Consider the following 27,662-nt stretch of genomic DNA (forward strand, 5'->3'; position numbering starts at 1 on the left):
CTAATACTTCCTGGGGGGTGGAAAGATCGTTTAACCTTAGCGACCCCGCTCTTCAGTTCGGACAGGCTTGGGAAGTTATGGAAAACCAAGGGGTTCGATAGATGGGACCTTATCGGTATTAGTAAAGTGGGCGACCTCTGGGTGAAGGGCAAGGTGAAATCATTTGAGGTGTTAAAGACGGAGTTTGAACTGGGTGACACAGAATACTTTTGCTACGTCCAGGTTCACCATGCTTTAACGTCGGTCTTCCCTTTGGGTGAGGTAATTCCGAAGTCTTCCCCACTTGAGGATAGGCTGTTGGATGTCTATGTCCCAGACAGCACCATCTCCCTTGTTTACAAGAAATTAATTAATAATAGGCCTGATCTCCTGTTGCATCTCCGGGATCAGTGGACCCGTGACGGCCTGGAATTGGACGAGGAGGACTGGCAATCTGCGATCTCCTCTCCCAAGGAGGTCACGATTCCAGCTCGACTCCGACTGGTACAGTTTAAGATCCTCCGCAGAATTTATGTCACGGGCCCCCGTTTGATCCATATGGGCTTTTCCGAGGAGGGATTATGTAAGCGAGGATGTGGGCAGGTTGCTACCTTTCTTCATATTATTTGGGAATGTCGCGAGATTGTTGCTTTTTGGAGAGGGGTCCATGAGGTCATGAAGGAAGTGACTGGTGTTGCTCTTCTGCCGGAGGCCAGACGCTGCTTGTTGAATGTCTGGGAACCTACGGATTATAATGTAGCTCAGATTCAGTGGGCATCCCTGGGGGCCATGATCGCCAAGCGAGATATTGCTCAGTTGTGGGGGTCCCAGAGGCCTCCTACAGTGGACTTATGGAAGGAAAACATGGACTGGTGCATGTTCAGGGAAAAGACCGTATACCTAGCCAGGGGCCGTCCCCGGAAGTGGTGCAGGGTGTGGGGACCTTGGAATAATTATCGTGGAAACATATGTATACCGCCTGCAGTTGATAACACTGATGATCCACCTTCCCCCTGACCCATACATTTTGACCATTCTCCTGTATTGTTATTATATTTGACCCTTGTCCCCCCCATCCCCTTTCTTTCGATTGATTGCTGTTCAAATTTATTTTTCCTCCCTTAATCGAACTGGCACTTTGTATAACATGTTTCATGCCTTGCTTGTTTGCATATTTTAATAAAAAGAAACAAAAAAACAAAAAAATCCCTTTTTATAATCCAACATCAAAATCGATTTTTTATTTTTAAATTCCCCTCTTAATTTTAGTTGGTCATTTCTGTGGGCTGCACAACCACATACTAACAACGATCCACTGAACACACAATCTACTTGATTTAGCAGAGGGTTGTTGCACAATTTAGGAGGTCAATGAAAATATCACTACACTCCAAGAAACAGAAGCAGTAGTAATATTTTAGGATCAAAGCAACAATGAAAATAGCACATATTTTATTTCAAAATCTGCATATTAAAGAAAAAAGTATCGGAGTTAACATACAAACAAACACAAAGGACAGTTAATATCAGAGAGGTCAGAAAACAACTCCTTATTCAAAGTTCATACAGAGGGAACGGTGCTCCGAAGAAGGTGAACATGGTTAAAAGACGACATTAAAAAAACAGGATAGAATACATTTGAAAAAAGTGCCCAAATGCCAGTAGTGCTCTTAACAAGAACATGGGAGTGGTGAATGCAATTAATCTCCAGCTCAGCACTCTAGACACAGTCTGAAGCCAAGTGCAAGGATGCCCAGCTGAGCTCCTGGATTGGCATTAAGGCTCAGTACTTGCGGTGTCGTGGGAAGATGGCAGAGTAACGCTTAGGTGTAGTCAACTCCTTCCGACCCTCAAAATCATCATCCATTCCAAAGAGGTCGCGGCCAGTTTTCATGATCTGCTCCTCGATCTTCTTGTGTCGCTTCATGTCTGACAGCACTTTGTCCAGCCGGGCCTCACGCTTCTGGCTCTTGGTGGAGCTCCCTGGGAACACAACAGATGTGTCAGTGCTGATGTCAGTTTATGGAAAAGCATCCTTTGTCTAGTAAGGAGGAGGTTACAGGGCACTAAAAAGACTGTAATACAGTGCTGTGCTAAGTGTGTAATCCTTCCAGATAGGACCAGACACAGTTCTAGAACCTAAATAATGCTTAATAAGTGAAACTTCACTTATGATTTTACACAGAGGTTTGACATGTAGGCAGTCACTTTACGATGTCAGAGAAAAACCGGCAGAAAATACAGTATAATGGACTGTAAACCCAAATCTCCCTTAGACAGGAAGGTGACTGTAGAGTCGGAGTGCATTAGCTAAGCCATTGGTTGGCGAGTAATGAATTAGCATGGAATGTAGTAGCTCTGCAGATTTCTTATGCTTGTGCACATCCCCAAACATTTCATTACAGGAAACCAAGCCACCCTTCAAACATCTTTGTGGTTCCAGTACATGAATGGCAGGGGCTACTGAAAGGTAAGGCTACGGTTTACTTGTACAATTGTGTGTGGGTTGCTGTATCGAAGCACCAAGAGTACCTGCAGGTCAGATCTGAGGTGCATGAACGGATCTGTATGCAGGTCCATGAAACCCAAAAGCCAGATGTGGTACTCTACAAATTTGAGAAGCATTGGCATAGCTTGTTGTGCTAGGTATTAGAGTATGTTATGAAATTAATACTTTGGCTGTGTATTCGTCCCAATGCTGGAACAGCAGAGGTGCTGCACGAAAGCATTAAGGATCATTGGCAGAGTTGTGTGTATGGGTCCCAGCATCAAAACAGCAGGAGTGATACAGGTTAAGACAGCAATGCCTCGCTAGATTGAGATGCATAAAAAAAAGAAACATCGGTCTTCTAGTTCTGAAACAGCTGCAGCTCTGAAAACTAGGGTGCAAATGCAATAATAGATCTGTTTATGGGTCTTAATACTGGAATAAGAAGGTCACAGTGAGGTACACCTACAGAGCTGTTTACGGAGGTCTTACTACTTGAATAGCAAGTGGCGCAAAAGGTGAAGTTTGGGGTGCACCGACAACTTGCTGTGGTCCCAGTACTCGAATAGCATGGTTACAGCAGGTCATGTCTAAAGTGCCTCTATAGACCCTTGTGTAGGCTGCCATACTAGACTATCAAGGAGTGTTTGCGGCCAGGTCTGAGGAGCAGTGGCAAAGTTTAATGTATGCGGATGCTAGTGTTCAAACTGCACACTGTCTTGCATATCAGAATAAGATGTCTCTGCAAAGCTATGTGTAGGGTCTGATAGTGGAACAGAGCATGTGCTGGTTACTTAGCACTTTGGTACACTGATAGATGCCCAATAGACAAATAGATAGATAGTTAACTATCTGAAGTCTTGAGTAGAATACTGCAGTCAGAAACATTAACAGACTGATGCGTGAAGAAGCAGTGTCTCAGTTATCTTAGGTTATAGTACTGAAACAGCAGGGGTACCGCAGAGTAGCAGACTTTGATTACCTTGTCCTAATTAAAGATGCGCTTGGTACCTTTGTAACAGATTCTGATACAGGAAAAGACTGTTGCATTAATAGAGCATTTCTGGATACAGATATTATCAGGCTGTATCTGCCTACGTATTTGTTAATAACTCAAGTCCTATCAAAACAATTTTATAACCAGACCAAAGTGTTCTCCTCAATTCCATTTCCTCTCCTCCCGCACCCCTTAACGAAAACTCTTTGTGAGAAATGCACACTTACCTGTTCTTGGACGGTCTATGAGAGAATTTTTGGGTGTCACTGGCTCATCATCAATATCAAAGTCGAACTGGGTCGGCACATGGGGTCTGAATAAAACAAATTAAAATGGTAGAGAATGCTAAAATATGCAGATTGCATGTTATAGGCAGAGCCAAATAATAAACACGACAAAAGAAAACAAGCATTTACAATGCAACGGTTTCGCCTTTGGAAAAGTTAGAGCTATTGGCATTGTAAATGACAAAATTTGTATTTATGTGTTGGTTTTGAAAACGGCCTTGCTGGCCTACCACCAACCGTCCCTTTATTATTGTCTTTATCACTAGGACAACCTATTGTTTTCCTCTTCAGCAGTACAAAAGAGTCTGCACTAAGAGAAATACCACTATAAAAGCCAGTATGACCGTGAAAAATACAAATCATGCGGTTATAAGAACACTCATGCAGTAACAGAAATGTATTTGTTTAGTAGATATTTAAGCTGAGGAACTAGCGTGATTAGTCAAACTTTTAAGGGACTTTTCTATATACAGAGCACAACCTACTTCTTAAATAAACGATCAATGCTCGCTTAAAGAAACCCATAATAAGAACAGTTCTTGACACCACCAAGAGTTTTCTATTTATGTAACAACATTTTGTATTATGTATACATTAAACAAGAGAAGCAGAGAATCTCACCCTGGCCATTCTATACATCACAGACCCCTCCATATAAGATTCATCCATTCAAACATCTATCCTATCTTCCCCCACTTCGGCACCATGGTTAGACTCTACCAGAGTCAAGCGTCACTCACTCAGCCGCTTCACTACCCAGCCTCTCCCCACACTGTACAGGATCTCCCCCATTAGACCGCTTCCTCCCAAACCTTCTGATCCACGAGCTCACTGTCAAGAGTTGCTCACTGTACTTCGTCCTTCCGAATCCTCATATTCCAGCCTCTCCCACTCAGAACCAGACTGTCCAGTCCCTCCCTCCAAGACCCCTTACAGTCCAGTCCCTCCATCCCAGACCCCTTACAGTCCAGCCTCTCCCTTCCAGACCCCTTACTGTCCAGCCTCGCCCTCTAAGTCCCCTTACTGACCAGTCTCTCCCTCCCAGACCCCTTGCAGTCCAGCCTCTCCCTTCCAGACCCCTTACTGTCCAGCCTCGCCCTCCCAGTCCCCTTACTGTCCAGCCTCGCCCTCCCAGACCCCTTACTGTCCAGCCTCGCCCTCCCAGACCCCTTACTGTGCAGCCTCTCCCTCCCAGATCCCTTACGGTTCAGCCTCTCCCTTCCAGACCCCTTACTGTCCAGCCTCGCCCTCCCAGTCCCCTTACTGTCCAGTCTCGCCCTCCCAAACACCTTACTGTGCCGCCTCTCCCTCCCAAACCCCTTACTGTTCAGCCTCTCCCTCCCAGGCCCCTTACTGTCCAGTCTCTCCCCAGACCTCTTACTGTCCAGTCTCTCCCTCCCAGACCCCTTACTGTCCAGTCTCTCCCTCCCAGACCCCTTACTGTCCAGTCTCTCCCTCCCACAACTCTTACTGTCCAGTCTCTCCCTCCCACAACCCTTACTGTCCATCCTCTCCCTCCCAGACCCCTTACTGTCCAGTCTCTCCCCAATACCTCTTACTGTCCAGTCTCTCCCCCAAGACCTACTACTGTCTAATCTCTCCCCAAGACCTACTACTGTCCAATCTCTCCCCCAAGACCTCCTACTGTCCAGTCTCTCCCCATCACACCCCTTACTGTCCAGTCTCACCCCAAGACCTCCTACGGTCCAGTCTCTCCCCCAAGACCTCCTACTGGCCAGTCTCTCCTTATCACACCTCTTACTGTCCAGTCTCTCCCTATCACACCTCTTACTGCTCGGTTTCTAGCTCACTGTTCAGTCTCTCCTTCTCAGACAGCTTACTGTTCAGTCTCTCCCTCCTAGACTCCTGCCTGCAGTCCCCCAACGACTCTCCACTGTTTAACCTTAGTATCCATCTCAGTTCATTTTCTCTCCTCGTACCTCACTGTCCATTCTCTTCCTCTCGGATTCCTCCTAATCCAGTCTATATGTCTCAGGCACCTCCCTGTCCAGTGTCTCCCAGGTCCCCAACTGTACACTCTCATCCTGTCGGGCCCCACTACCTCTGCCTCAAAACCCCTCACTGTCCAGCCTTTCCTTGTTCCGCCCCCGGAAGAAACCTAAAGGTACTGCCACGCGAAGGTATGTCCACTACCATAAACCCATACTTGACCAGTCCATCCCTCACACCACGCCTTATGACACTACTCCTCATGCCCCGCTGTCTTGTCACTCCACCCTGAGAATGCTGTCAGGCCATCACACCTCAGCCAGCCACTCCTCTCCAGACTAATCCATGGCCAGCCTCAGGTCCGGTAACCCTGTTTATCCCTTGGGAGCCACTCTTATCCCGTCTCTTCCTCCCACAGTACCAGAAGAGGTGTCCGCAGAGACTGATCACCGCGTCCCGGGCCGTGTCCAGGCAGATATTGCATTCGAAGGTGGCTCCCGCACGGCCACCCGCGGCCCCGGCCCATCCGGGCTCTCGCTCCCCTGGCTGCCCATCACACTCGGTTCCTGACGCCATCTGACCAGACTGGTATCTCGGTTCCAGTAGCTTCACCCACTGTTACCGAGTGTTTGTGTCATTGGACGTATCACAACGATCACGCCCCTAGTGCCGTTCTACGACGAATAGGAATGCACGCTCATTAAAATGAGAGTGAATAAAGCATATTGATTGGTTGAGTCGCAAGTCGGCCTTCTCCGCCACTGTCCAATTAAAGACACACCGACGCGGCCCTTGGACGTATGGTCTCGCCCTCTGATGCACGGGTGCGGTAGGCCCAAAACAAACCTGTGGCTCTGTCAATCAGTCGCGAAGGCACTCCCACCGGGACCCATCGCTACCTGCACTGGCTTGCTCTCCAGAGGCCCCGCCCACGTGACGTCACCCGCCACACAGCGGGCTGGTAAAAGATGTTCAGATGGTAGAGGTGGAGAGAGGACAATGCGTGTGGGGGTCAAAGGTAGGTTTGGAAACACAAGGCAACAGTTGCGCCATCCTTTGATGGAAAATGTAACATTTCCCAAGTCACATGAAAGTAATTTACAATGCTACTAAGGACACACAGCACAAGGAGGGAGGGACGGACGGAGAGTGGGAGAGGGAGAGAGAGCCGCTGCGGCAGCCAGCCCTGTAGGGATTCGGGGGCGTGTTTTTCGTGCTCTCCCCTTCCCATTGGCTGGAAGGTAAAATTCCAGTCAATGGGAAGAGGAGAGGGTGGGACTTAAAAAAAAGACCCAGAAACGCTCTTGAATCGCGTTCCGACTGGGAAATAGTGACTGACAGCCAATCTCTTCCAATAGCTAGCCTCCATTTATGGAGCTAGCCAATGGAAGACAGAGGCGGGACTAAGCCCCACACTGTAGGGACATAAGATTTCGCCTGGGCGGAGCTAGTGCTCCAGCCCAGGCGAAACCTAAAAACGTTATACTTATGTGCGGTAAGGATTGTTGTTTTGTGCTTAATGTGACGTTTGGAGACTGCCTTTGCATGGGTTCTTTTAGTCTGACGTTTTGTTTAATTGTTGTAGGTATAGATATATGCAGTGGGTGTTGGGAGTTTTTAATACGCTATCCTGTTTTTTTAGTTACCTTTTAGCTTGTTTCAGTTGGTTTTGCTGCAAATCTCGGGATTCCTTTTAGGGGAGAAGTTTTACATCCTTCTGTGTATTATGTCATCTCTTTTGTCAAGTATTCCTGCGGCTGTACCTTGTCAAAAGAGAGAGGGTTGTGGCATCCTGCTGTGCTTTTGTGAATGTTTCAGTATCCAACTCCTGTATCCTGTTAGTATCCCCAGATATCCTCAGCTGTGGTGGTGTAGGCTTCTGGGGCAGCCTGGGATGGTTCAAAGAAGGCTGGCTACTCTTAACATTTTAGATCCTGGTGCGGTACCCTGCCTATGCTCTGCTCTACTGTCCTATTCCCGATAGTAAAATTGTACAGAATTATATTGAACAGCACCTGCCATCTGTGAATCTTGGGATCACCCAGCATTATAAATCTCCAGCCTCAGAGAGCATCCAGGAGTTGCCTGCAAGGTCTTGAGGTGGGTCAGTTCTTTAAACTTGCTGTACTTCCCTTGCTCTCTTTTATGTTATTCTAGATTTCCCTGTTTCCTCCTAAAATCACCAGGGCAAGATCCAGTAAACCAAGGGGCAGAACTAGCTACCACACACCTCTTAAGTAAGGAGACAGACTAGAGACAGCGGCGTGTCAGAAGGTACCATAGAGGCCATACCTTCTCCATAGGCAGGTTTCCATTTGATCAATTCTCTGCTTCCCTGCCCTCATGCCATTAGCTACTGGGCTCCCAACTCATTCTTTAAAGACTTCAGACCATCTTCTAAACCTATCGCTCAATCAGATCTGAAGTTGCTGACCAAGAGAACCTGGTTCTTTTTAGTAACTTGCTTGAAGGGCATCAATTGAATATACTTTAAGTATTGCCACTAATGGCGTACATTCCATAATTTCTACAACTTTCTGATAAAGTTAAAGGAAACGGCTAAAGTGACCACCCACTTTTACCACTGTCTTATTGGTGATAGACACACCGGCAAAACAGTCCCATTCTACCACTCTCTGCTCTGTCAAAATCACTCAAGCAAAATATTTGAGTAATAACACTCTCTCCTAGGTGATAGGCAGATCCAAAAAAGGTCTTCAATTCTACCACCCTCTCCTCTGTGATGAGCATACTTCATCAGAACTCCTCAGTTCTACCAGCCTCTGCTGGGCGCCAACACCCTCAACATATCGGACACTTCTACCATTTGCGCCTAAGTACTAGCAGAACACATACCCCTTTTCCTAATTTTGTCCTTTGTGCCAAGACCTCCCTGTGCACCATTCCCCTTTAACCATGCTCTTATCAATGCAGAAGGGTACACGGGTAGTGTCAACCTGTAATTGATGTCAAAGCTGTGAGGGTGCCATTAGGTGCATATGTGTACTCACCTTTCCACCTCTTCTTCCTCTTCCTCAGACTCTTCATATGACTTGTCATCGTCTGGATCATAGTCAGGAGTCAGCGGACGGCGCGGAAGAAACTCTACCTGTAAGGGCAGTGTACCCTCACTGGCCAGAAGCTCGTACAGGTGTCGGATTTCTTCAGGGGTAGGCATCCAAGTGTCAGGTGATTCCAGCTCTTCATCACTGCAAGGCACACACCAGTCCTCATCCTCTTCCTCTTCTTCTTCCTCCCCTTCCTCTACCTCCCTGTCACCCTCCTCTTCTTTTCCTGATCCTGCACCTTCCTCCGTGGCCACTGCTGCCATGTCCTCCTTCTCTTCCGCTACTTCTTTCTGTTCCTTGGGCTCCTTCTCCTGGTCTTCCTCCATTGCATCCTGGTCCTCCACTGCCAGGGACTCTATGCCAGCCGTCACCTCTCCCTCTTCCTCTGCTGCCTCCATTGTGAGGGGAAGGAGACTCACAAATCTGAAAAACAGTTACCAAGAGGGAAGTGGTCTAAGTACCTAAACATAGCCTCTTCATCCGAGAACGGAATGGGTTATCTTTTATCTGAATTTAAATAAAGCATTCCTATGGTTGCATTACAGTATTTTAAAAGGGTTTGTGTGATTAAGAAAGATTTTACAGTCAACGCTTATTTAAAGTAGGAACATCCACAGGAAACTATGAACGAGTGCATATGAAATATATATGGTTCAACTTCAAGTAATCTGCAACATATTTTTTACTAAGACTGAAAATGTCAAGAAATTCGAAAGAATCCGTTTCCCTGGTTCTATTAATTTGTGCCTTAGAGTGGGGTGTGCTTCAAGCCTTCAGTCGATTACCTGTCCCTTGGTTGTCCCTGAAACTGTACCACCTATCATTATTACAACAATGCCAGTATCCCTAGCCTAATAAGTCACTACAAACTATAAATAGCAAATATACATATATGACAAACATTAGGTGCACAGAGCCGGCAGTTAATCCCCGTTGCCAGGACAAAGCACCTTGCGGGTCCATGTTACACCAACTGTCATTTGGAGATAGCAGGAGGAGATCATCCTAGGTTATTATGAATGCGGTCTCTAAATTTGCCTTTTCATCTACAAATTGTTGTTTTCGGGTGTTTTAGTCTAATAATTGCAATGGAAGCCAAAGAAGACGACAACCCCCAAAATACATTAGGTTTCACGCAAACGTTCTAAATTGTAAACAATGTCAGTAATGACCTGGAGAGAAGTGGTAACCCTATTTGGAGTATCCGAGTTTCATTTCTGTCATATACCTAGAGCTAAGTAATCCTTTCTGTGACGATTTTCCGAAATATTCACCCAACTGAATGAATGTCAACAGAATGCCAAAGGACCAGCATTACAACACTGTCAGGATATGCACCACACCTGTGTTTATTGCGACACGTTCAATTTTTATTCCTTTTTATCCAAAATTACTTCGCAGCCTTGGGTCTTATAGCTGTACCATACGCATAAAAACATGTCCGCAAAAAGTTTCAGGATGGATGTGCGGTTGACAGAAAAGCCCAGATATGGGTCTGCTCATCATTAACTGTTAGCCTAATAAGATTCTTGGTGTCATAAAACACACTGTAGCTATATCATGTACAATCATTGTACATGATATAGCTACAGTGTTTATTATGAGAACAAAAGTCGTATTAGGCAAACAGTTAATGTCAATGACTTGATTAACCAACTTCATTGTTACAACACCCACTTGGCTAAAAAAAACTCCTTAAGGTCTTAAAGCAATATATGTAGACCTCGGCAAAATAACGTCATAAATGGTATGGAATACACCAAATAATGGTAGTACTACCTAGTTGTGCAACGTCACGAAGAATGCTTACTGTGTCTGTTTTTCAAAGGTGGCAATCTTATTTACAGCCAGTTATTTATATGCGACCGGTATTACTAGTTGCCACCTTGCTCCATGTCACCAGCATACGACGTTTACTACCCTGTGATTTCATTTCACAACCTTATTCATCCTGACTTGTTAAATCTTGGTTTGCGTACACTAAAGCAATTGTACTAAATCTCATAATATTGATGACCTGTAAAACAAAAACCAAGGAGTAAGGCACATTGTGTCATTTAGTGAAGCACCTTGTGCTACATTCGTCACGCACTTTACGGTTAAAACAATTCCATTAATATTAATAAAACTCCATACTTGGCAATGTCTTCCTGTTTGAGCGCAGAACTGTCACATCGGGAAGCTGGCGGTCGTTGAGATACCCATCTTCTTGTTCCTGAAAATAATCATTCACAAACGCGATTTAGAACCACAGTGAAACAAAACACCCATGCAAGTTATTTTACCCTCACATGATGTTACCACTGAGAACACTTTATAATATCTTGCAATTAGTCAGAAAACTGAATCGGCCGCCATTTTAGTAGTGGCTTCCGACTACTTACTTCCCACTTCCGCTCGACATAGTAGAACGTCATAAAAGGCGGACACTGTTAAACATACTTACTTAAAATAAATTTTAGGTATATACATAAAGAAATGTTAAGGTGAAGCCTGGTGGTTTTAGTTCCGGTTCAGTACTCCAACGCTTAGTGGTCCGCATAACGCCTCCGATTCTTACCAGTTGTAATGAGAATCGACGCATTTTCCCCCTTTCTGTAATGGCCACCGTATTACGTTTTTAGCATTACGGTAGCCTGGTCATGGTATGCTGCGGGCCTTAGTCCCTTTTCCCTTTCAACCATCCTGTTGTCTGCTTTGTTAGCAAGACCAACGTTGATTGGTCAGCTTTCCCATCTTTTTGCACCATGGCGCGTTCTTAATGAAGGGTGCTGATTGGCTCATACCAGAGGACGATTTTCAAAATTGACTTTATGTAGAGGAGCGAAGGAGTTCGAGAAAGAAACCAATAAACATAGTTTGGTGGTGGCCAGTGGACTACACAACAAGCGAGCGGTTCTGAGGGATTTTCTGCGGTAGTCGAGATCGAGAACCAGGTGGGTAGGAAAAGGATTAAATGTGAATGGTCACGACAAACTAAGGGTGTGCTTTAGCCGTTACTTGTCCCCCCGTAACGCAGCTCCCAACTGTTTTCTGTATTCTGTATTCTTAGACTGGCGAAGTCTTCTACTTTTAGTAGAACCCAATTAAATCAATGGAGTTCAATATGCCAGAAGAGCATTGCAGTTTTCGTATAAGCGTAACACGTTTGAAAATCTCCGGAAGGATTTTTTGTGCAACGTTTAGGCTGCACTTTAGTAATGAAGTGCCTTCGCAATTGTACGCCTATAAGTTCTATTTAGCGGCGGATGACGCAGACATCGAAGTCACATTATGAATAATAACAAACGGGTAGTTCAAGTCTTCAGTTACTCTAGCAACTGACACATACGGAACCCTCAGAATATTTAATGAATCGCACATTCCCGGCACACTACAGAATATGTATTTTTCACGTGAGACAATCTTGTTTCAAGACAGGACGCTAACATACCTTTTTCGCCAGACAAAGAAATTTGAAAAACCATTCCAAACTGGAACCCGATTCTAAAAACCTTAATAAACATACCAGTATCAAATGTGCAAAAGAGCGTGTACACTGTCATCCCACGTTTAACCTAGGGTTTTTGCTGATCGAGGCAAAATTCAAATGTGTAGGCCTTCAACTAAATTGTATTATACTAAAGGCTCCCTGTTTTCCTTTTTTACAGATAAGTACAGACCGAAATCCACGTGTGTTCTGTTTGCGTTTATTTTTAAAAGTGGATAAATACAGAAAATTGTGCTTCTTTTAAGTGACTGCACTATCTTTAATGAATTGTAGCACAACAGCTGAGCAGGTGGACCGCATTGGAACATTTCCCTAAATAATGGCATATGTCAACATTAATTTGTGCATAATGTTAATATTAAGTGGGTGTAGTGTTACGTAATATTTAGTAGCTTAAATAGCTAAATCGCGACAGATCAAAGGAGGAGTACGTGTCCATCAGTTAAATGGAAATGTTAAGTTTTAAAACTTTTATACACAAAATAAATAAAGATAAAATGGGGCAAAAACAAATATATTTAAATTCCGACGGAAATGTAAAAAAATCATAAAACCCGGAGCCCTAATTATACTGTAATTGTATTTATATTGCGCTTACTACCCCAGACGAGGTGTCGAAGTGCTTCTCGGCGAGTAGCATGTTGCCCCAGAACACAAAAGGCTTAGTGGTGGAGTAGTATAAAAAATTGCTAGATAAATTGAGCGGTGGATGTGCAAGTCTGTTAGTTGTATTGAATAGGAAAACTGAGGTGTAAAGTGGAGCCAGACACAAGATTTCAACAGGAAACGCCGGTACTTAAAGCTGCCTCCGCTTCTGCCCAGCTCCAATGTCCCTCAGCCAGCACTCTAAAATACAGAGCTGACAAGGACAGCAAGAGCGAGACATAGAATGGAGAGTACATCCATACAATAAAAGAAATACTTACAATACAAGACGCAACACATCTCCCCCCCCCCCCCCCCCCCCCCAATACAATTGATGCCCATCATCACAAACAAAATACGTCGGCTGTTTAGGTTTAACACATCTGTTTGTCAGAGGGCACAGAGCGCGGTAAAGGAACACAATTATTGCGAACCGGTTTAGGTACAACCACATCACCCTCAACACCAGAATCCTCAATAAATGAGGCGCAGAGCAACTCTGATGCATCAGGTACTCTTACTTCACCACTGACTCCAAACCTTTACGAAACAGTACTAATGTTGCGCCCCCCCCCCCCCCCCCCCCCATAATCATAAACCGTACCATCAGGATAAACATCTAAATCTGAATAAGTACTCGGAGAACCAATAATTCCTCTAACACCCTCCCTACTAGAAGAATACTTTTTTTAGAAGAATTGGAATGATTGCAAAAAATAGCATCACACTTAAGGTTTCATACCTTGCAATCAAACAGGGGTGTGGAATTTAATAAAATATCTACTTGTCCATGGGGCAGGTTGCTTCATAAATCTACTTGTCCTGTAACAAAATCCACTTGTCCCTTTGGTGCCATTAGTGCAGTGACAAAATATGGCAGCAGTCTCATTTATATAAGCGTTCTGATATAGCCTCTTTGATTATGCCGGGCCTCATACCATAGTAGCGTTTGAATACTTATGTTTCCGCAGATCTACATACTGGGGCTGAACTAAGCAATGGTTTCAGGGTTAGAATGCCCTTTTAGTCTGCAAACCTATTAACTTGCATGTTTTTAAGGGTTTTCAACAACTCTTCTCTAATCTTTTCCCAAACTGAGATGTTGGAAATTTACTCCTGACAATGGCAAAAAAAAAACTTCTTCCAGAGTTGGGGAAAACAGTGGTTGGAGGGAAATTGAATTTGCAAACTCAGATTTTTGCATGAGCAAATATTTTTTAGGAGTGCGGTTTCTTGTCCAACTTCTGTAAATTCTTGGGAATTCATGAAAGCCATATAGCTGCACTTAAATGCAAGGACATATACCATGGGTGCACTTTTGAGACTTTCTTTAATAATTGGGCCCCTTATTTGGTCTGGCGATGACCATGACTTTTTGCGTTTAAAATTCTGTCTCATGTTGGTTGGCTTCATTGTGACTAGACAGCATTCTGCTTGTTCACAAGGAGCATATTGGCACACAAAGTAGTTTTGTACAGTTCCAGTAACTACTGTGGCAGTGTGTGTTTTTGGAGACCAAAAACAATTTTTGCTTTTGCAAATGTTTGTTATAATGATTAGGGCCCTGCAGCTCCCTCATCAGTAAGGTTTTATAAAAACCATGCCAAAACAAGTCGCACATTGACCAAACTAAAAGGCTGACAACCAAATTCAGACCTATTGACTTTGCCAATGCTTGTTTATTTTTGTTTCCTATCTTATTGAAACTGGTTACACTGATAGTCTATTATGACTATTTTTGGGAAATACTAGCATGCATCAACACAGGTTACTAAATGATACTGCAAAGAAATGGTACCTGCAATTTTACAGTAGTTTAGCTAAATGTTTTCTTTCACGCTTTCCTTTTTTATCAACATTTTATTTTGAAAGCAAAGAATCATCAATCTTGCTTTCAAGCTGCAGATAATATTTGCATCAAATTAGAGAGCATTCTGGGGAGCATTATTCATAGCCTCATATTGCTAAACTTTGAAAATGTGTGTATACATTTTTATACTGAGCCCACTGCCAATAGTGCAGTCAGAACGTACATTTACTTAGAAAGCGCATCCTAATAGTAAATGCTTTCAAATAATGAACCATAAATAAAAGTTTGAACAGCATTAACATATGAACAAAAATATTACCTCAATTGCTGACAATGCCCTTCCCTGGTCCATAATGTGGTGCTGCAAACTGGCAGCCAAAGAGTTTGGGCTGCAGGGCGTTGGGCCTACTTGTCCCAAGGACAAACTACACATGAAAACTTGTTGCCCTTGACCCAAAACAATATGTCCTGGGCGTCGGGCTATAGGAATTCCACATCCCTGAATCAAAGTTGTATAGCATTCCTTAAAACTTTTTAATAAACCTCATGGGTTGAGAAAATCGGCTTTCAACCTTCCTTGCCGTCCAAGAGTTTTTAACTTTAACCCAGCAACCCACACTGATGCAAACATCCTTTTTGAGTTTCGTTTTCAGTCGTACATCTCTTTATACTTATCGTGTTTCTCTACCATTCTAGACACAATTACATCGACAGGTACCTGCTGGTAGCGGCCTTCAACATCCACTCCGGGTTACACTTAGTTCTATTACCACAACCCCTCATGACCTCAAATCGAGAAACCTCCAAAGCATCATAAGGAGTAGTTCTATAGAGCCACATAGTTTTGAAAATTCAAACCTCCCAATCAGAACCATTTTGAATAGTTTTTTTTAAAAACCCTGTTAAACCTTTCAGTCGTACCATTACCTAATGAGTTACACAAGGAAGTTGTCCTGTGTTTAATACCAGTCTTGTTGAAATAGCAGTCAGTAACATTGGACATAAATTGAAATTGAACATAATTGTCTGAATTGACCTGAACAGGTAAACCTTCAATGAAAGGTCTGTCAAGAAATTTCAGAATCTCATTGGAAGTAACCTTATTGACTACCTTAATTACTGGCCGCCTTGAGAAAACATCAAAGAGAGCAATGATATATTTAGTTTCAATACCAACCAGACCCATAATATCAATGGCAATGGTATGCCATGGTTTAGTAGGAATAATAGTTTCACACGTTTTTGGTCTGAGAGTGACTAAAAATTTGTCAGAATTGGCACACCACAAGCAATTTCACACAACCCTATCAATAAGCTCATCAATTCCGGCCACCAGAACCATTGCTCGTTTCTTTGCTTGGTTTTAACAATACTGCCATGCTCTTCGTGACCAATTATAACCATATCAGATCTTAGGAAGGAATGTGACTCAAGTCTCAGGGTGCAACGCTTTCCCGCCTGGTCACCGCTGCCACAGGTGAGGGGAGGTGGTCCCATAGCGTTATAAAGCGCTGCCCCGCCCCCCGCGGCGAAGGACATGCTTTGCCTGCGGGACTCGGCCAAACTTCACTCCTGCTTTTTATCACCCTAGCGGGAGCCTAAGTCCAGTGTGCTTTAAACGCCACATTTTGCTGCCATCAGCCTGCTCACTTTCCCTGTGAAGGAATCTTCTCACCAACTCTAAGTCCCAGGGTGCAACGCCACGCTTTCTCGCCGCATCACCCCTGCCACTGGTGAGAGGGAGGCGACCCCCATCGCGCCATAAAGCACTGCCTCTCCCCCGTGGCGTGGGATACGCCTGGGCCCTCAAGGATCCTTGCTGAGCCCTACACTCTTAAACGTCTACATGAGCCCCCTCGCGGCCATCGCACGCCAACACAACCTCAACATAATCTCCTACGCCGACGACACCCAGCTGATCCTCTCCCTGACCAACGACCCGCCGCCGCCAGAGCCAACCTGCACGAAGGGATGAAAGAGGTAGCCGAGTGGATGACGACGAGCCGCCTGAAACTGAACTCAGACAAGACGGAGGTCCTCATCCTGGGCTTCTCGCCCTCCACCTGGGACGACTCCTGGTGGCCCCCCGCCCTGGGCACCGCACCCAAACCGACGAACCACGCACGCAACCTGGGCTTCATCCTGGACTCCTCCCTCTCCATGACCAGGCAAGTCAACGCCGTCTCCTCATCGTGCTTCAACATCCTGCGCATGCTTCGGAAGATCTTCTGGTGGATCCCCACGGAGACCAGGAAGACCGTCACCCAGGCCCTCGTCACCAGCCGACTGGACTACGGCAACGCCCTCTACGCCGGAACCACCTCCAAGCTCCAGGAGAGACTCCAGCGGATCCAGAACGCCTCAGCCAGACTCATCCTCGACATCCCACGGAACAGCCACATCTCCGGACACCTGAAAGACCTGCACTGGCTCCCCGTCCACAAAAGAATCACCTTCCGGCTCCTCACCCACGCACACAAAGCCCTTCATGATCAAGGCCCGAGCTACCTCAACAACCGAATCAACTTCTATGCTCCCAAACGCCACCTCCGATCAGCCACGCCCTCGCCGCCGTCCCACGCATCCGTAGAGTGACAACAGGAGGAAGGTCCTTCTCCTACCTGGCCGCCAAGACTTGGAACTCCCTCCCGGATGACCTGCGCCTGACCCAAGACCACCTCTCCTTCAGGAAGAAGCTCAAGACCTGGCTGTTCGAGCAGTAACGGCACCCCCCCCCCCCCAAGCGCCTTGAGACCCTACGGGTAGGTAGTGCGCTCTATAAATGTCTTTGATTGGCCGAGGGCAGGCCCGTCCTTGCCAGGATGCGACAGGGCTGGGCCTCCCCTCTTCAATCTGCCATACAACAGTTGTTAAGCACCAAGACAAAGGTACTGTTTTCATCTTTCGCCATGCTTATGGATTCTATTCTTTAGCAGGTTAACTTGGGCCTTGGACCTTTTGCCTCTTAACTTGGAAAACATTGACATTCTACCCTTCCTCCCAAATAGGATTAACTGACTTGTTAACCTACTCAAATTTCAAAAAGCTTTATTAAGTATATTGTGCATGACCATGAAAGCATTATAAAAATATATTATTTACACAGTACCTATTAATTTACAAATACAGTCCATATTTAGACCAAGATCCAAGGAAACAATTTAGTATAAGTTCATTAAAATATTTTAACATCATTAATCTTAAAAGAGATTTTGTCACATAATAAAGTGCATTCAATTATAAGTATCAGATGTTATAAATATTGTGCATTATGTTATCCATCTTCGCTTTTTTATAATTTTCATAGATTAAAGCCTCAAATAAGAATAAGTATTTATTTTCTTAATAGACATTTGAATGAAATTGCAGGCAGCATTCATAATTTTTTTCATCCTCCAGGCTACATATAAAGTTAAAAGCTTGTTTGTAATATTAGTATTTATTTACTAGTAAAAGAGGTTTAAAAGCGCATTTACGAATGTCCCTGAAAAAAAAACCCAAAATAATTAAAAAAATCCAGTGTGGTTTGAGAATTTTCCATCACATGGACAATTTGGTAAAACATGGTACCTTCTCCTAATCTTGGGGAACGCAACTAAATAATGTAAGGTACCAAGTCTTAATCTAGTCAGAAAGAACCTATGCTGAACATTTTTTACTGTAATAAGGTAGGGTCGTATGCCCATTAAAAAATGGGCGCTCCTAGTAAGAAATAATACTTTGTTTTGTACTTGATTCACCCTCTCTTACTAAGTACATAGCAGTAATAAGCCTTGTTTTCAGTTCTTTCTTACTATATTCTTGAATAGACATAGGTTCCTTAGGCTCTGGAGTTAGTTTGCAGCTTTTTAATCAAGTTTGTATATATTCAAGCCACAATATTTTCCAACTATTATCTAGAGCCAAGCAATCCAGTATTATGCTCTTAGTGAACCTAGCTTCTTCTCTCGTCCAAATCCCATGCCATAATGTTAAACCAGCTGTTTTTATAAAATTGCTAATGTAGGGGACAGAATTCTCTATGAACTAAGCAATTGGATGTAGAACTTGGGACTGCTAGCAATTGTTTTAAGAACTTATTCCCTTGTGTTTGCAGAGTTACAGTATTGGTTCTCTCCCATAAAGCTGCACTATAGCATGCAGTAGCAATTTCTTTACTTCTATATAGGGTGAGCATTTCCCTTATGGTTTTATTTCCCATTTTTTCTGCGAATCTAAAAATGCCCTCTATGCTTCATATACATTTTAAATTTGATGAATTAATATGTTAACCCGATGTACCATCTTTATTAAACAGTAAACCCAGATAAGCAAAACTTGCAACTCTCTCAATCGCAATGCCATCCACCTAATACTTTTTAATCCTTCTATTTTTGCCACAAGTCATAGCAAAGGTTTTGGTTATGTCCATTTTAAATTCTTTTCAGTCCTAAAATGAGCATTTTTTTCTATCATTGAGAAGTGAGGGACTGTATAGCCCCAAAACCAAATGCACAGCCTAGTGCCGCTGTTTTAGCGTGCACCTATTCATCGAGCAACTATTAACCTTTTGTCTTCATTTTTCCAAACTTTCTCCATATTCTTAAACTCTTATGATTCCGACTTTTATTGTCTCCATTTCATCCAGATATCCAACGTTCAGGGTTTTATTGCCAGTTTACAGGTTTCTGATATTCAAACTGTGCCCATCCAGGCCTTTTAGGAATGAATACGATTAACGCAAAAAGTCCATCGCAAGCAGTCTTTAATATTTCATAAAAATACCCAATGCATTTCGGGCTGCCATGTGCCCTTCGTCGGGGGTCACTACAAATAAATCATAATATCAATTAATGACAATTTATCCTCTGTATAACCAACATTGTAACATTATTTCACCGTTAAAAATCCTTTGGCTGACTAAAACATTACCACAAAGCTACGTCATCTCACGGAATCTCCCTCTAATTTGTGTCTGTATCCCATTCCGTCCCTACATGTTCGGGGTGTAAACTAAATTGCCCAACCCACTTTTAATTACATTAGTATATTCTGATGTTACTCCCATCCCTCCAAATATTGCACTTTTTATCCTTCATTGCTCGTAACGGTAAAAATGTTCTTCTTAAGTAATCCCCTCTTTGTCATTATCCGGTCCGTCAGTTCTTATGCATGTACATTTCTACATTCGTTTTTATTCAAACATTTTCACCTTTTCAGTATACAATCCCTCTAGCGCTTATCCTGGGAATACTAACGCTCTAGCTGTCGACATTACAACATACCTGCTTGACTTTGTATAAAAACATCGTCTCCCACTCTCGTAGTGATTGCTCCAAGTTAATGGAGACTTGTCACGCCCTTCCTTTAAGCTCCTTTCACCCCTACATTCTCCCCTCCCATTGGCCCGGAATCTAAGACTTCCTGTTACTTCCTGCCTTGAACACAGAACTACAATTCCCAGAATACATGTTTGCAGCAAGATAAAAACCATCAACGTTTGAGTGAATAAATGCATCAATCTCTTAAGTGTCCTCGAGTTAAGTTACTGAAAGTCCATATTATATTTTCAAACCCTTTGCGATGAACTTAGGTGATTACTCCGAATATGCTGGAATCTTAAAGCGCTCTTCTTGCTTTACATGAGTTTATCGATTCTTCTGGCGGGTGCAATCCCTGGGTAGGGCTTTAGTTAAGACGTTCATGTGAGATGGGGGGAATGCACACCATTGCTTAAACACTCTTATTTACAACTTCATTTTTATCCATCCTTAAACATGATTGCGTGCAGATTGGTTGAAAATGAAGACAAAAGGTTAATAGTTGCTCGATGAATAGGTGCACGCTTAAACAGCGGCACTAGGCTGTGCATTTGGTTTTGGGGCTCTACAGTCCCTCACTTCTCAATGTTTTCGTAACTGGAGGCAGCAGGGCATGCTTTTTCAACCAATCTGCACGCAATCATGTTTAAGGATGGATACAAATCAAGTTGTAAATAAGAGTGTTTAAGCAATGGTGTGCATTCCCCCCATCTCACATGAACATTTTTTTCTATCAGGCATTGCAAACCATTTGGCGTCCTTTAAATAAGGACGGCATCGTCTGCATAGAGGAGCACTGGAGTGGGGCGAGGTCCTACTTCCGGTGCGTCGGCCTTATCATTCTGTAGACCACAATCAACGTTATTTATGTATAGTGAGAATAAAACGGGTGCTAAAACACACCCCTGTCTTATCCCATAAGTTACCCTGAAGTCAGGTGTGCAGTCTCCCTTTAAACCAAATCAAACTCTGGATAACAAAGTGTAAATCTGGGATAAATAAACAAGTGTCTTTGGGGGCACCTAACTCAACCAGTGTTTGCCACAATTTATCATGATTTACCAGGTCAAAAGCACTGGTGAGGTCCACAAAACAAAGATTTAGGGACCCCCCTATTGCTAAGGTATACTTTCCCACCCGAAGACTCAAATTTACACATTGTTCTATTGTCCCAATACCTCTCCTAAACCCCTACTGGGCCTCTGAGAGGATGTTATTCTGAGGCCCAGGTTTCTAGTCTTCCCAGCAAGACTCTCCCCATCAATTTCGAGGTAGTCAAGGAGGGATATGGCCCGATAACACCTGGCATTTCCTCTGTCCCCGTTTTTTAACAATAATGCTTTCAACCCAAGATGTGGGCAATTTTCCCAAAAGAGTTGCGTAAAAAAAATTCAGTAGGATAGGTGACCAGAATTCAATGTCATGCTTAACGTCAATTGGGACACCATCGGGGCCAGCGACTTTACCACTAGCACTTTTATTAAGTGCCCCTTTAATTTCTTTTAAAGTTATCTGTGGTATCCCTACGGGTTCAACTGTTCTAAAAGTATTTTCTCCTTTTGCTGGTTATTTTCCCCGCCTGGATTAAAAATACCTTCAAAATGAGTTATCCAAGCCTCTATTGGCACTAAGACCTCTATCTTTACCGTTGCAACATCTCTAAAATAAGGATAATTGATTGTTTTCCAAAATAAGGTAGTATCCCGAGATGTTGCCGCTTGTATTAACTAGTCCCAGGCATCTTCGCAGATCTCGGTTTTCCTGACATTCAGAGCTAAATTATACTTTCTCCTTATGTTTCTTATTTCAGAGATGTTCGTAGGTTTTAATTTTTAAAATTTTCAATTCCCTATTCAACCTTGAACACTCCGCATTAACTCCATGGCTGCTAAGGCAATTCCCCTCCTGTGCTGGGAATTGCTATTTTTCATTGTTTTATGACGAGCTGGGCTCGTCATCAGTGTACGAGGAGGCTACACCATGACGAGCCCAGCTCGTCATGAGTGTGGAAGGGGTTAAACCATCTCTGTTCTTGATTATACATTTTATTCTTTTGTTTTGTTTTTAAATCCTCTGCTATTTTAGTGATATTGGAGAAAGCACCAATAATATCTGAATTAGTTGATGAACTAGCTAAACGGGTATCAATATCATGCTGTTTTTCCCCTGTAAGATTTTCTATAAACAAAGAGGGATTTACTCCTGACCATTTTAGTGAGACTCTGTTGTTACCTTGGGTCACAGTGTTTGCATCAGCTATGAATGTATGGGTGGGCGACTGCTCATCCTCATCATATAATTCCAAAATTACTAAATTGTATTTATTGATGGAATAATTAATAGCTTCTCCATAAATATCATGGGGGAAATGTGAGATTTGGTGTCTGTAATCATTTAAATGACCACATTGTTTCCCTTCTTTGACTTCACATTTTTCAATGTTAGTCGCCAGCCCATATGAGCATATCGTCACACCCCCATCCCTTACAGGAAACCATCAAGATCCTCTTCTAGAGTTACTTACCTTAGATCTTGTATTATCAAAGATATTGTTAAATACATTTATTACAATAATGGACTGCCCCCTCAATAAAATAATTGATAAAATTGTGATAGTGTATGGTTTATTTATTTTTTTAAACAAGGGGAGAAGATACTGAAATTGCGACTGCTAGGCCACCTTTTGCATGTCCCATTCTAGATGGTGGGGCATGTGTGCATACAGTTTGGTAGCCGTTTATAAAAAAAAAAAGGTTGTGTGCCACATTTCTTGGGACTAGATTAAAGCACAATTCTCAATTTTTTTTTTTTAAGCCATTCCTCATAATTTATTTGGGCTTTTACCCCTGCCACATTCCATGACATTGTACTTAGATTCTCTTGCAGTATTTGGCATGCACCATCCACTTGTTTGGTGCTCATAACTTCCCTTTCACAAACTAGTGGCCGCTGGTCCAAGGGTAGCTTTCTAGCGCAATCATCTTGGGCGGACATCCTACTATCTTTTTCGAGCTGTATCTTATTATACTTAAAGTTAGCTTTCTGGTTGCAACTCACTGTCTTCCATTACATGTCAATCTATACAACTATAGAGACTTAGTGGGATATATCTATTTGGTGTGGGAGTAATTCCCATAACTTCAGACATTCCTAAATTGTTCATTTCATTGTTGCAGTGCTCATTTTTTGGCCTATAAAAATATCCAAGAGGAGTGGCGGTAATATGATCATCTAAATATACGGTGGGTTCTACTATGATTACTGAACAAATCTAACAGATTTCCAAACCATTCCCTACTGCGAAAATTCACTACCACACCGTCTCCTTGACATGTTTTCCTTGAATTCCCTACCCAGCTCACTCTTCTCAGCATTATAATGTTTTGCTGTAGTAAGTTAAAATTTTATTTAGACTTGGGCGTGGTCCTGTGCACCACCTCCTCTCTTGCTACCGAGAGCCGACTTATAGCCCACATGAACTCTTTGTCCTTTCTATCTAAATCGGGGAAGCGTCGGAGCATAACCTTCAGGGCTCACATGCGATTGTTCCTTGTGTGTTGCAAGACCTAATAACATCTGATTCTTTATATCTATCTTGTAATCTAACCTTGATCTGCACCCGACATTGACCCGGTCCTACGCCCACAGCAGTTAAAAATTCTATCATGCAACGTGGCCGGGCTAACAAACAAGTTACTACTCCCACATTAGAACAACTTTATCGAGGATCATGATATATGTCCATTTCAGGAGAATTGGAGCCTGATTCCAATATAGAAATCCAGTTAAGCTTTTTGTTGTACCCGGGCAACTACTAAAGGTAGAGGGCGATCGTCAGGCGGCCTGCTCATTTGGGTGAGCATAGCTCTTGGCTGCACAATCGCAGTCCAGCCAACTCAAAGTCTAGACATTTTGAGACTTACTATCGAAGGACCTAGAGGAGGGGGTACCTTGGAGCTGTTTAATGTTTATATCCGAGGCACCAAGGGAGGCCAAATATCACATATTGTTACAATCCTAGAACATTTTCTGTGTCCTGCCATACAATTTAGATTTTTCACAGCTTGGTGGGCGGAAAGTCTGTCTTTTATTGAACACAGAGGCTAAGATTATCCCTTCACTAAGCAGACCCCCCCCAGGATATAGCGGCATGGATTAGCAAATTTAGCGGCATTTTTGCTGCACTTTATTTTTATCATAATCATTCCTTCTCAGCCTTACATCAGTGGAAACTGTTTTAACAGAGTATTCCGCTTTGAAATGGGCAACCTGGGATATGGAACAGAGGAAGCAGCCCATAGGTGAAGGCTGTTATCCCTTGGACATGCAATCCTCCATTTGCTTTAGTATAGGTTCTGAGGGTATTATCTTGACTTATACTGGATGCTCCCTTGTCTCTGGACAAAGCTATACCTCTAAAGAGCTCAAACTAGAGCGAACACGTGGGGACCCTACAGAGCAAGAAACGGGCATGCTGTGACAGTAAAAAGTCAAAACATGCATGCTAGTACTGCACTTACCTCCTTGAGCTGCTCCACCTCCTGCCGGACATTCACTTACTCCAGTTCCAGCCAACATGTGCCGGGGGTAGAGGCTCCACTGCCCAGGGAAGGCAGCCCATAGGCCACGACAGAGGGAGAAGGAGGGACTGCTATGCCTGAGAGAAGGGCCATAGCTGCCTGCTGCAGAGAGGGAACTGCTGTTTGCCACTGGGATAGGGTTTTGGCTGCTTCCTGTAGCAGGGAGGTTAGAACAGCTAGTGCCTGCAGGTGTTGAGCTTGTGCGTCCTACCTGCAATGCTTGGTCAGCTGCCTGCTCCCTCGTGGCCTGCCTCCTCTGATCCTACTCCTTGGTGGCAGTGTGGAACTCGGACACTCACACCCATGCTACTCTGTGGCAGCTGCCACACTGTTTCATAAATGTTTATTACAGTTAAACAAATACTCTTCATCCCAGGGAAGAAGAGTTGCCAAATGAACACAATTGCCACATTACAGGAATTCTGTACACCTCCATAAAGAATGAGTATTGCATCCAGGCCATTTTTTATTGTTGTCAGCTTGCTCTGTTTCCTGTTTTAAAAACACTAGCATGCTCATTGCGTGTATGAATGGCCACAATGACTCAGTCTAACTAAGTTACCAGTATTCAGGATTGTCCAATGCTTATTCACATTTCTGGTTACTTGGTTAGAAATGGCATTAAAAGTAGTTACACATGTTAGTGGTATGGTACTTTCAGTGGGCGTTTTATTTTCAAGAAGGACTTCCCTTGGCTGATTTCTGGCTCTCTTTTGGCACTTATTGACAATTTTTGTTGGATAGCCTCTTGCCACCAATTTCTCTGTTAGGTCAGAAGCTTGTTTCCTGTATTCCGTGACCTTACTACATTTACGCCGTAGTCTCAAATTGCCCATATGGGAGGTTTTCCCTGAGGGGGCGCGGATGGAAGCTTTCAATCTAAGCAGATTGTTTTTTGCAGTTGGCTTATAGTGTGTTTTGGTTTCCAGGTGGTTATTCTCTTTGGTGGTGATGATAATAAACACCATCTTTATTTTGTCAAAGCAATTGGTGAATTTTAAGTTCTGGTCGCAAGTAATGATCCAGGTGATTAAATTGGTTAGCAGGTGACCTCCATTGGGAAAAACCCTCATCTTTTAAAAAGTCTCACAGCCTGAAGGACACACTGGTTAACACCAGGCCAAAAACAAAGGCAGAATGGTCGTCAATCAATCACAAAAGCATGGGGCCCTTCCAGAAATCACAGGACACTACCGCTGTGGCAATTGCAGCGTCTGCCATTTAACAAGGAACACAAAAACACTTGACCTTGAGGCAGGCAAGGTTTGGTGACAACAGTCCCATACAAATTGCAATAGTTGCAATGTGGTCTACCTGATTGAGTGCACCTGTAAAAAGCTATACGTAGGGATAAACTAGAAGGGTAAAGCAACGCATTTGCGAACACCACAGCACCATTCGCTGCAAAAAAAGTGCGACAAGACTGACCATTTTCTTGAAAAACATCACACCCCGAATGATATGATGTGGACAATAATTGAACAGATCACCAGAGGACCTAATCTACAAAAGCGCTTGCATGAGAAGGAACCAAAATGGATTTACAGATTGTCCACTCATTTAACAGAACTTAATGACCATATACCTTGGGCGAGCGTCCTTTAGCACAATGGCTGGCCTTTTAACCCTGTGCCACACCGGATTATGCTAGTGATGACCCTGTCCTGTGTAGAGTAACACACCATTATGCAGAGCATAGTACAATGCGAACTATGCACTTGGCTTCCCTTTCCTAGTTAGCAATGCCAATATTGTCACTTTTTTAGGTCGAGCAGACCTTACTCTCAATGCGTGAGCATTGAGAGTGTCTGCTTCAGACCTTTTGTCAGCGTTTTAGAAGGAATGTGAGACTGAGCTCAAGCACGAGCGTCGCCGTCTCAGATTCCTTCTCGAGTGCGCGCACAGCACCACGCATGCGCATACACAGACACACAAGCGCCCATGCACGCACCCATCACGCATGCGCATACACAGACACACAAGCGCCCATGCACGCACCCATACATACAGAGAACCCACCCCTGCATACACACACGCTCCCCCCCTTACCTCACCAGAGACACACACACGAGCGCACGTCGTCATTCACGCATGCGCACAAAGAAAGCCATACACACACTGCATATACACACACGCACCCCCCCTTAAACATACACACGCGCACACAGACAGACAGACGCATGCACAAACACACTCAAACAGAGACACACACACACGCGTACACCCTACCCCCACTCACCCCTCCCCTCCCCTCCTCTCACTCACCCCTCCCCTCCTCTCACTCACCCCTCCCCTCCTCTCACTCAACACACTCACCTGTTCTGGCGGTGCTCGGCGGCGGATCTGCATCTCGGGCGGCGGTAGCGCTTTGCGGGGGTCTCTCACCACATGAGAGCCCCGCCTTCCCCATGCGCCCGCCCGCTCTTCACCCAGTCCCCCATCTCGGGACCGGGACTCAATGCGGAGCCTTCGTGGCTCCTCGGGCAGCTCTCTCTCCCTCTCGCCGCGATGGGGCGGGACTTCCGGTTGGGGCCGCGCTGTGATTGGCCGGCTTCCCAACCACTTCCGGGTCGTCGCTGGCGGTCTGTGTGAGGCAATAATCCCAGCTAGGAACTTTTTCTATATTTGGTTCCTGGGAGTGCCATGCTATTTGTCATTAAGTGTGGCTTGTACACATTTTTCTATTGATGTTGCTGAATGACGAGCAGACTGATCCACAAAGTTGATGTATTCTTCCACACAGCTGTCATGTTGGATCATCCCCTTAACCTGCATGGTAGGGTGTCTGAAAAGGTGATCATCTGGGTTGTTGACTCCAGGTGAGTACACCACTGTCAAATTTTTGCAATCAAATAGTCAATTTTCTATGCAGTGAGGTTGGTGGGATGACACTTTTAGAAACAGGTGATTCAATGGTTTCATCTGTAATTACTTTGAATCTGTAACCATAGAAGTAGGGATGAAAGTGTGCACAACCCACTTAATTGGCAATTGGCAGTGCACATCTTTCAATTTAGAGTAGTGAGCCTCTGTCTTTGCGAGAGCTTTGCTTGATAATCCAATGGCCA

At 44.0% G+C, this 27,662-nt stretch overlaps 2 protein-coding genes across 6 annotated transcripts in view; one reads left to right on the plus strand and one right to left on the minus strand.

Annotated features, from left to right (window-relative positions):
- Positions 1 to 1,414: 1,414 nt before the first annotated feature.
- Positions 1,415 to 27,054, minus strand: PAGR1 (PAXIP1 associated glutamate rich protein 1). 5 transcript variants are annotated; one of them, XM_086950590.1, is made up of 5 exons: positions 26,911 to 27,054; positions 10,906 to 10,984; positions 8,713 to 9,192; positions 3,692 to 3,777; positions 1,415 to 1,962 (listed from the first exon to the last, which is right to left on the minus strand). In XM_086950590.1, exons 1-5 carry the CDS (start codon positions 27,002 to 27,004, stop codon positions 1,763 to 1,765), a joined length of 939 nt encoding a protein of 312 aa, XP_086806716.1. In that variant the 5' UTR covers positions 27,005 to 27,054; the 3' UTR covers positions 1,415 to 1,762. The 5 variants fall into 5 exon arrangements, with proteins under 5 accessions (XP_086806716.1, XP_086806718.1, XP_086806720.1 ...); XM_086950592.1 differs by lacking the exon at positions 26,911 to 27,054 and adding an exon at positions 16,390 to 16,444; XM_086950594.1 differs by lacking the exon at positions 26,911 to 27,054 and adding an exon at positions 11,330 to 11,363.
- KIF22 (kinesin family member 22) overlaps positions 11,514 to 27,662 on the plus strand; it is a 157,828-nt gene continuing 141,679 nt past the window's right edge. The window contains exon 1 of the mRNA XM_086950588.1: positions 11,514 to 11,705. The gene's annotated coding sequence lies outside the window, so the exon portion shown is untranslated. The remainder of the gene's footprint in view (positions 11,706 to 27,662) is intronic.

This window comes from Lissotriton vulgaris, unplaced genomic scaffold (genome assembly GCF_964263255.1).
Source record: "Lissotriton vulgaris unplaced genomic scaffold, aLisVul1.2 SCAFFOLD_1510, whole genome shotgun sequence".
Lineage (NCBI taxonomy): Eukaryota > Metazoa > Chordata > Amphibia > Caudata > Salamandridae > Lissotriton > Lissotriton vulgaris.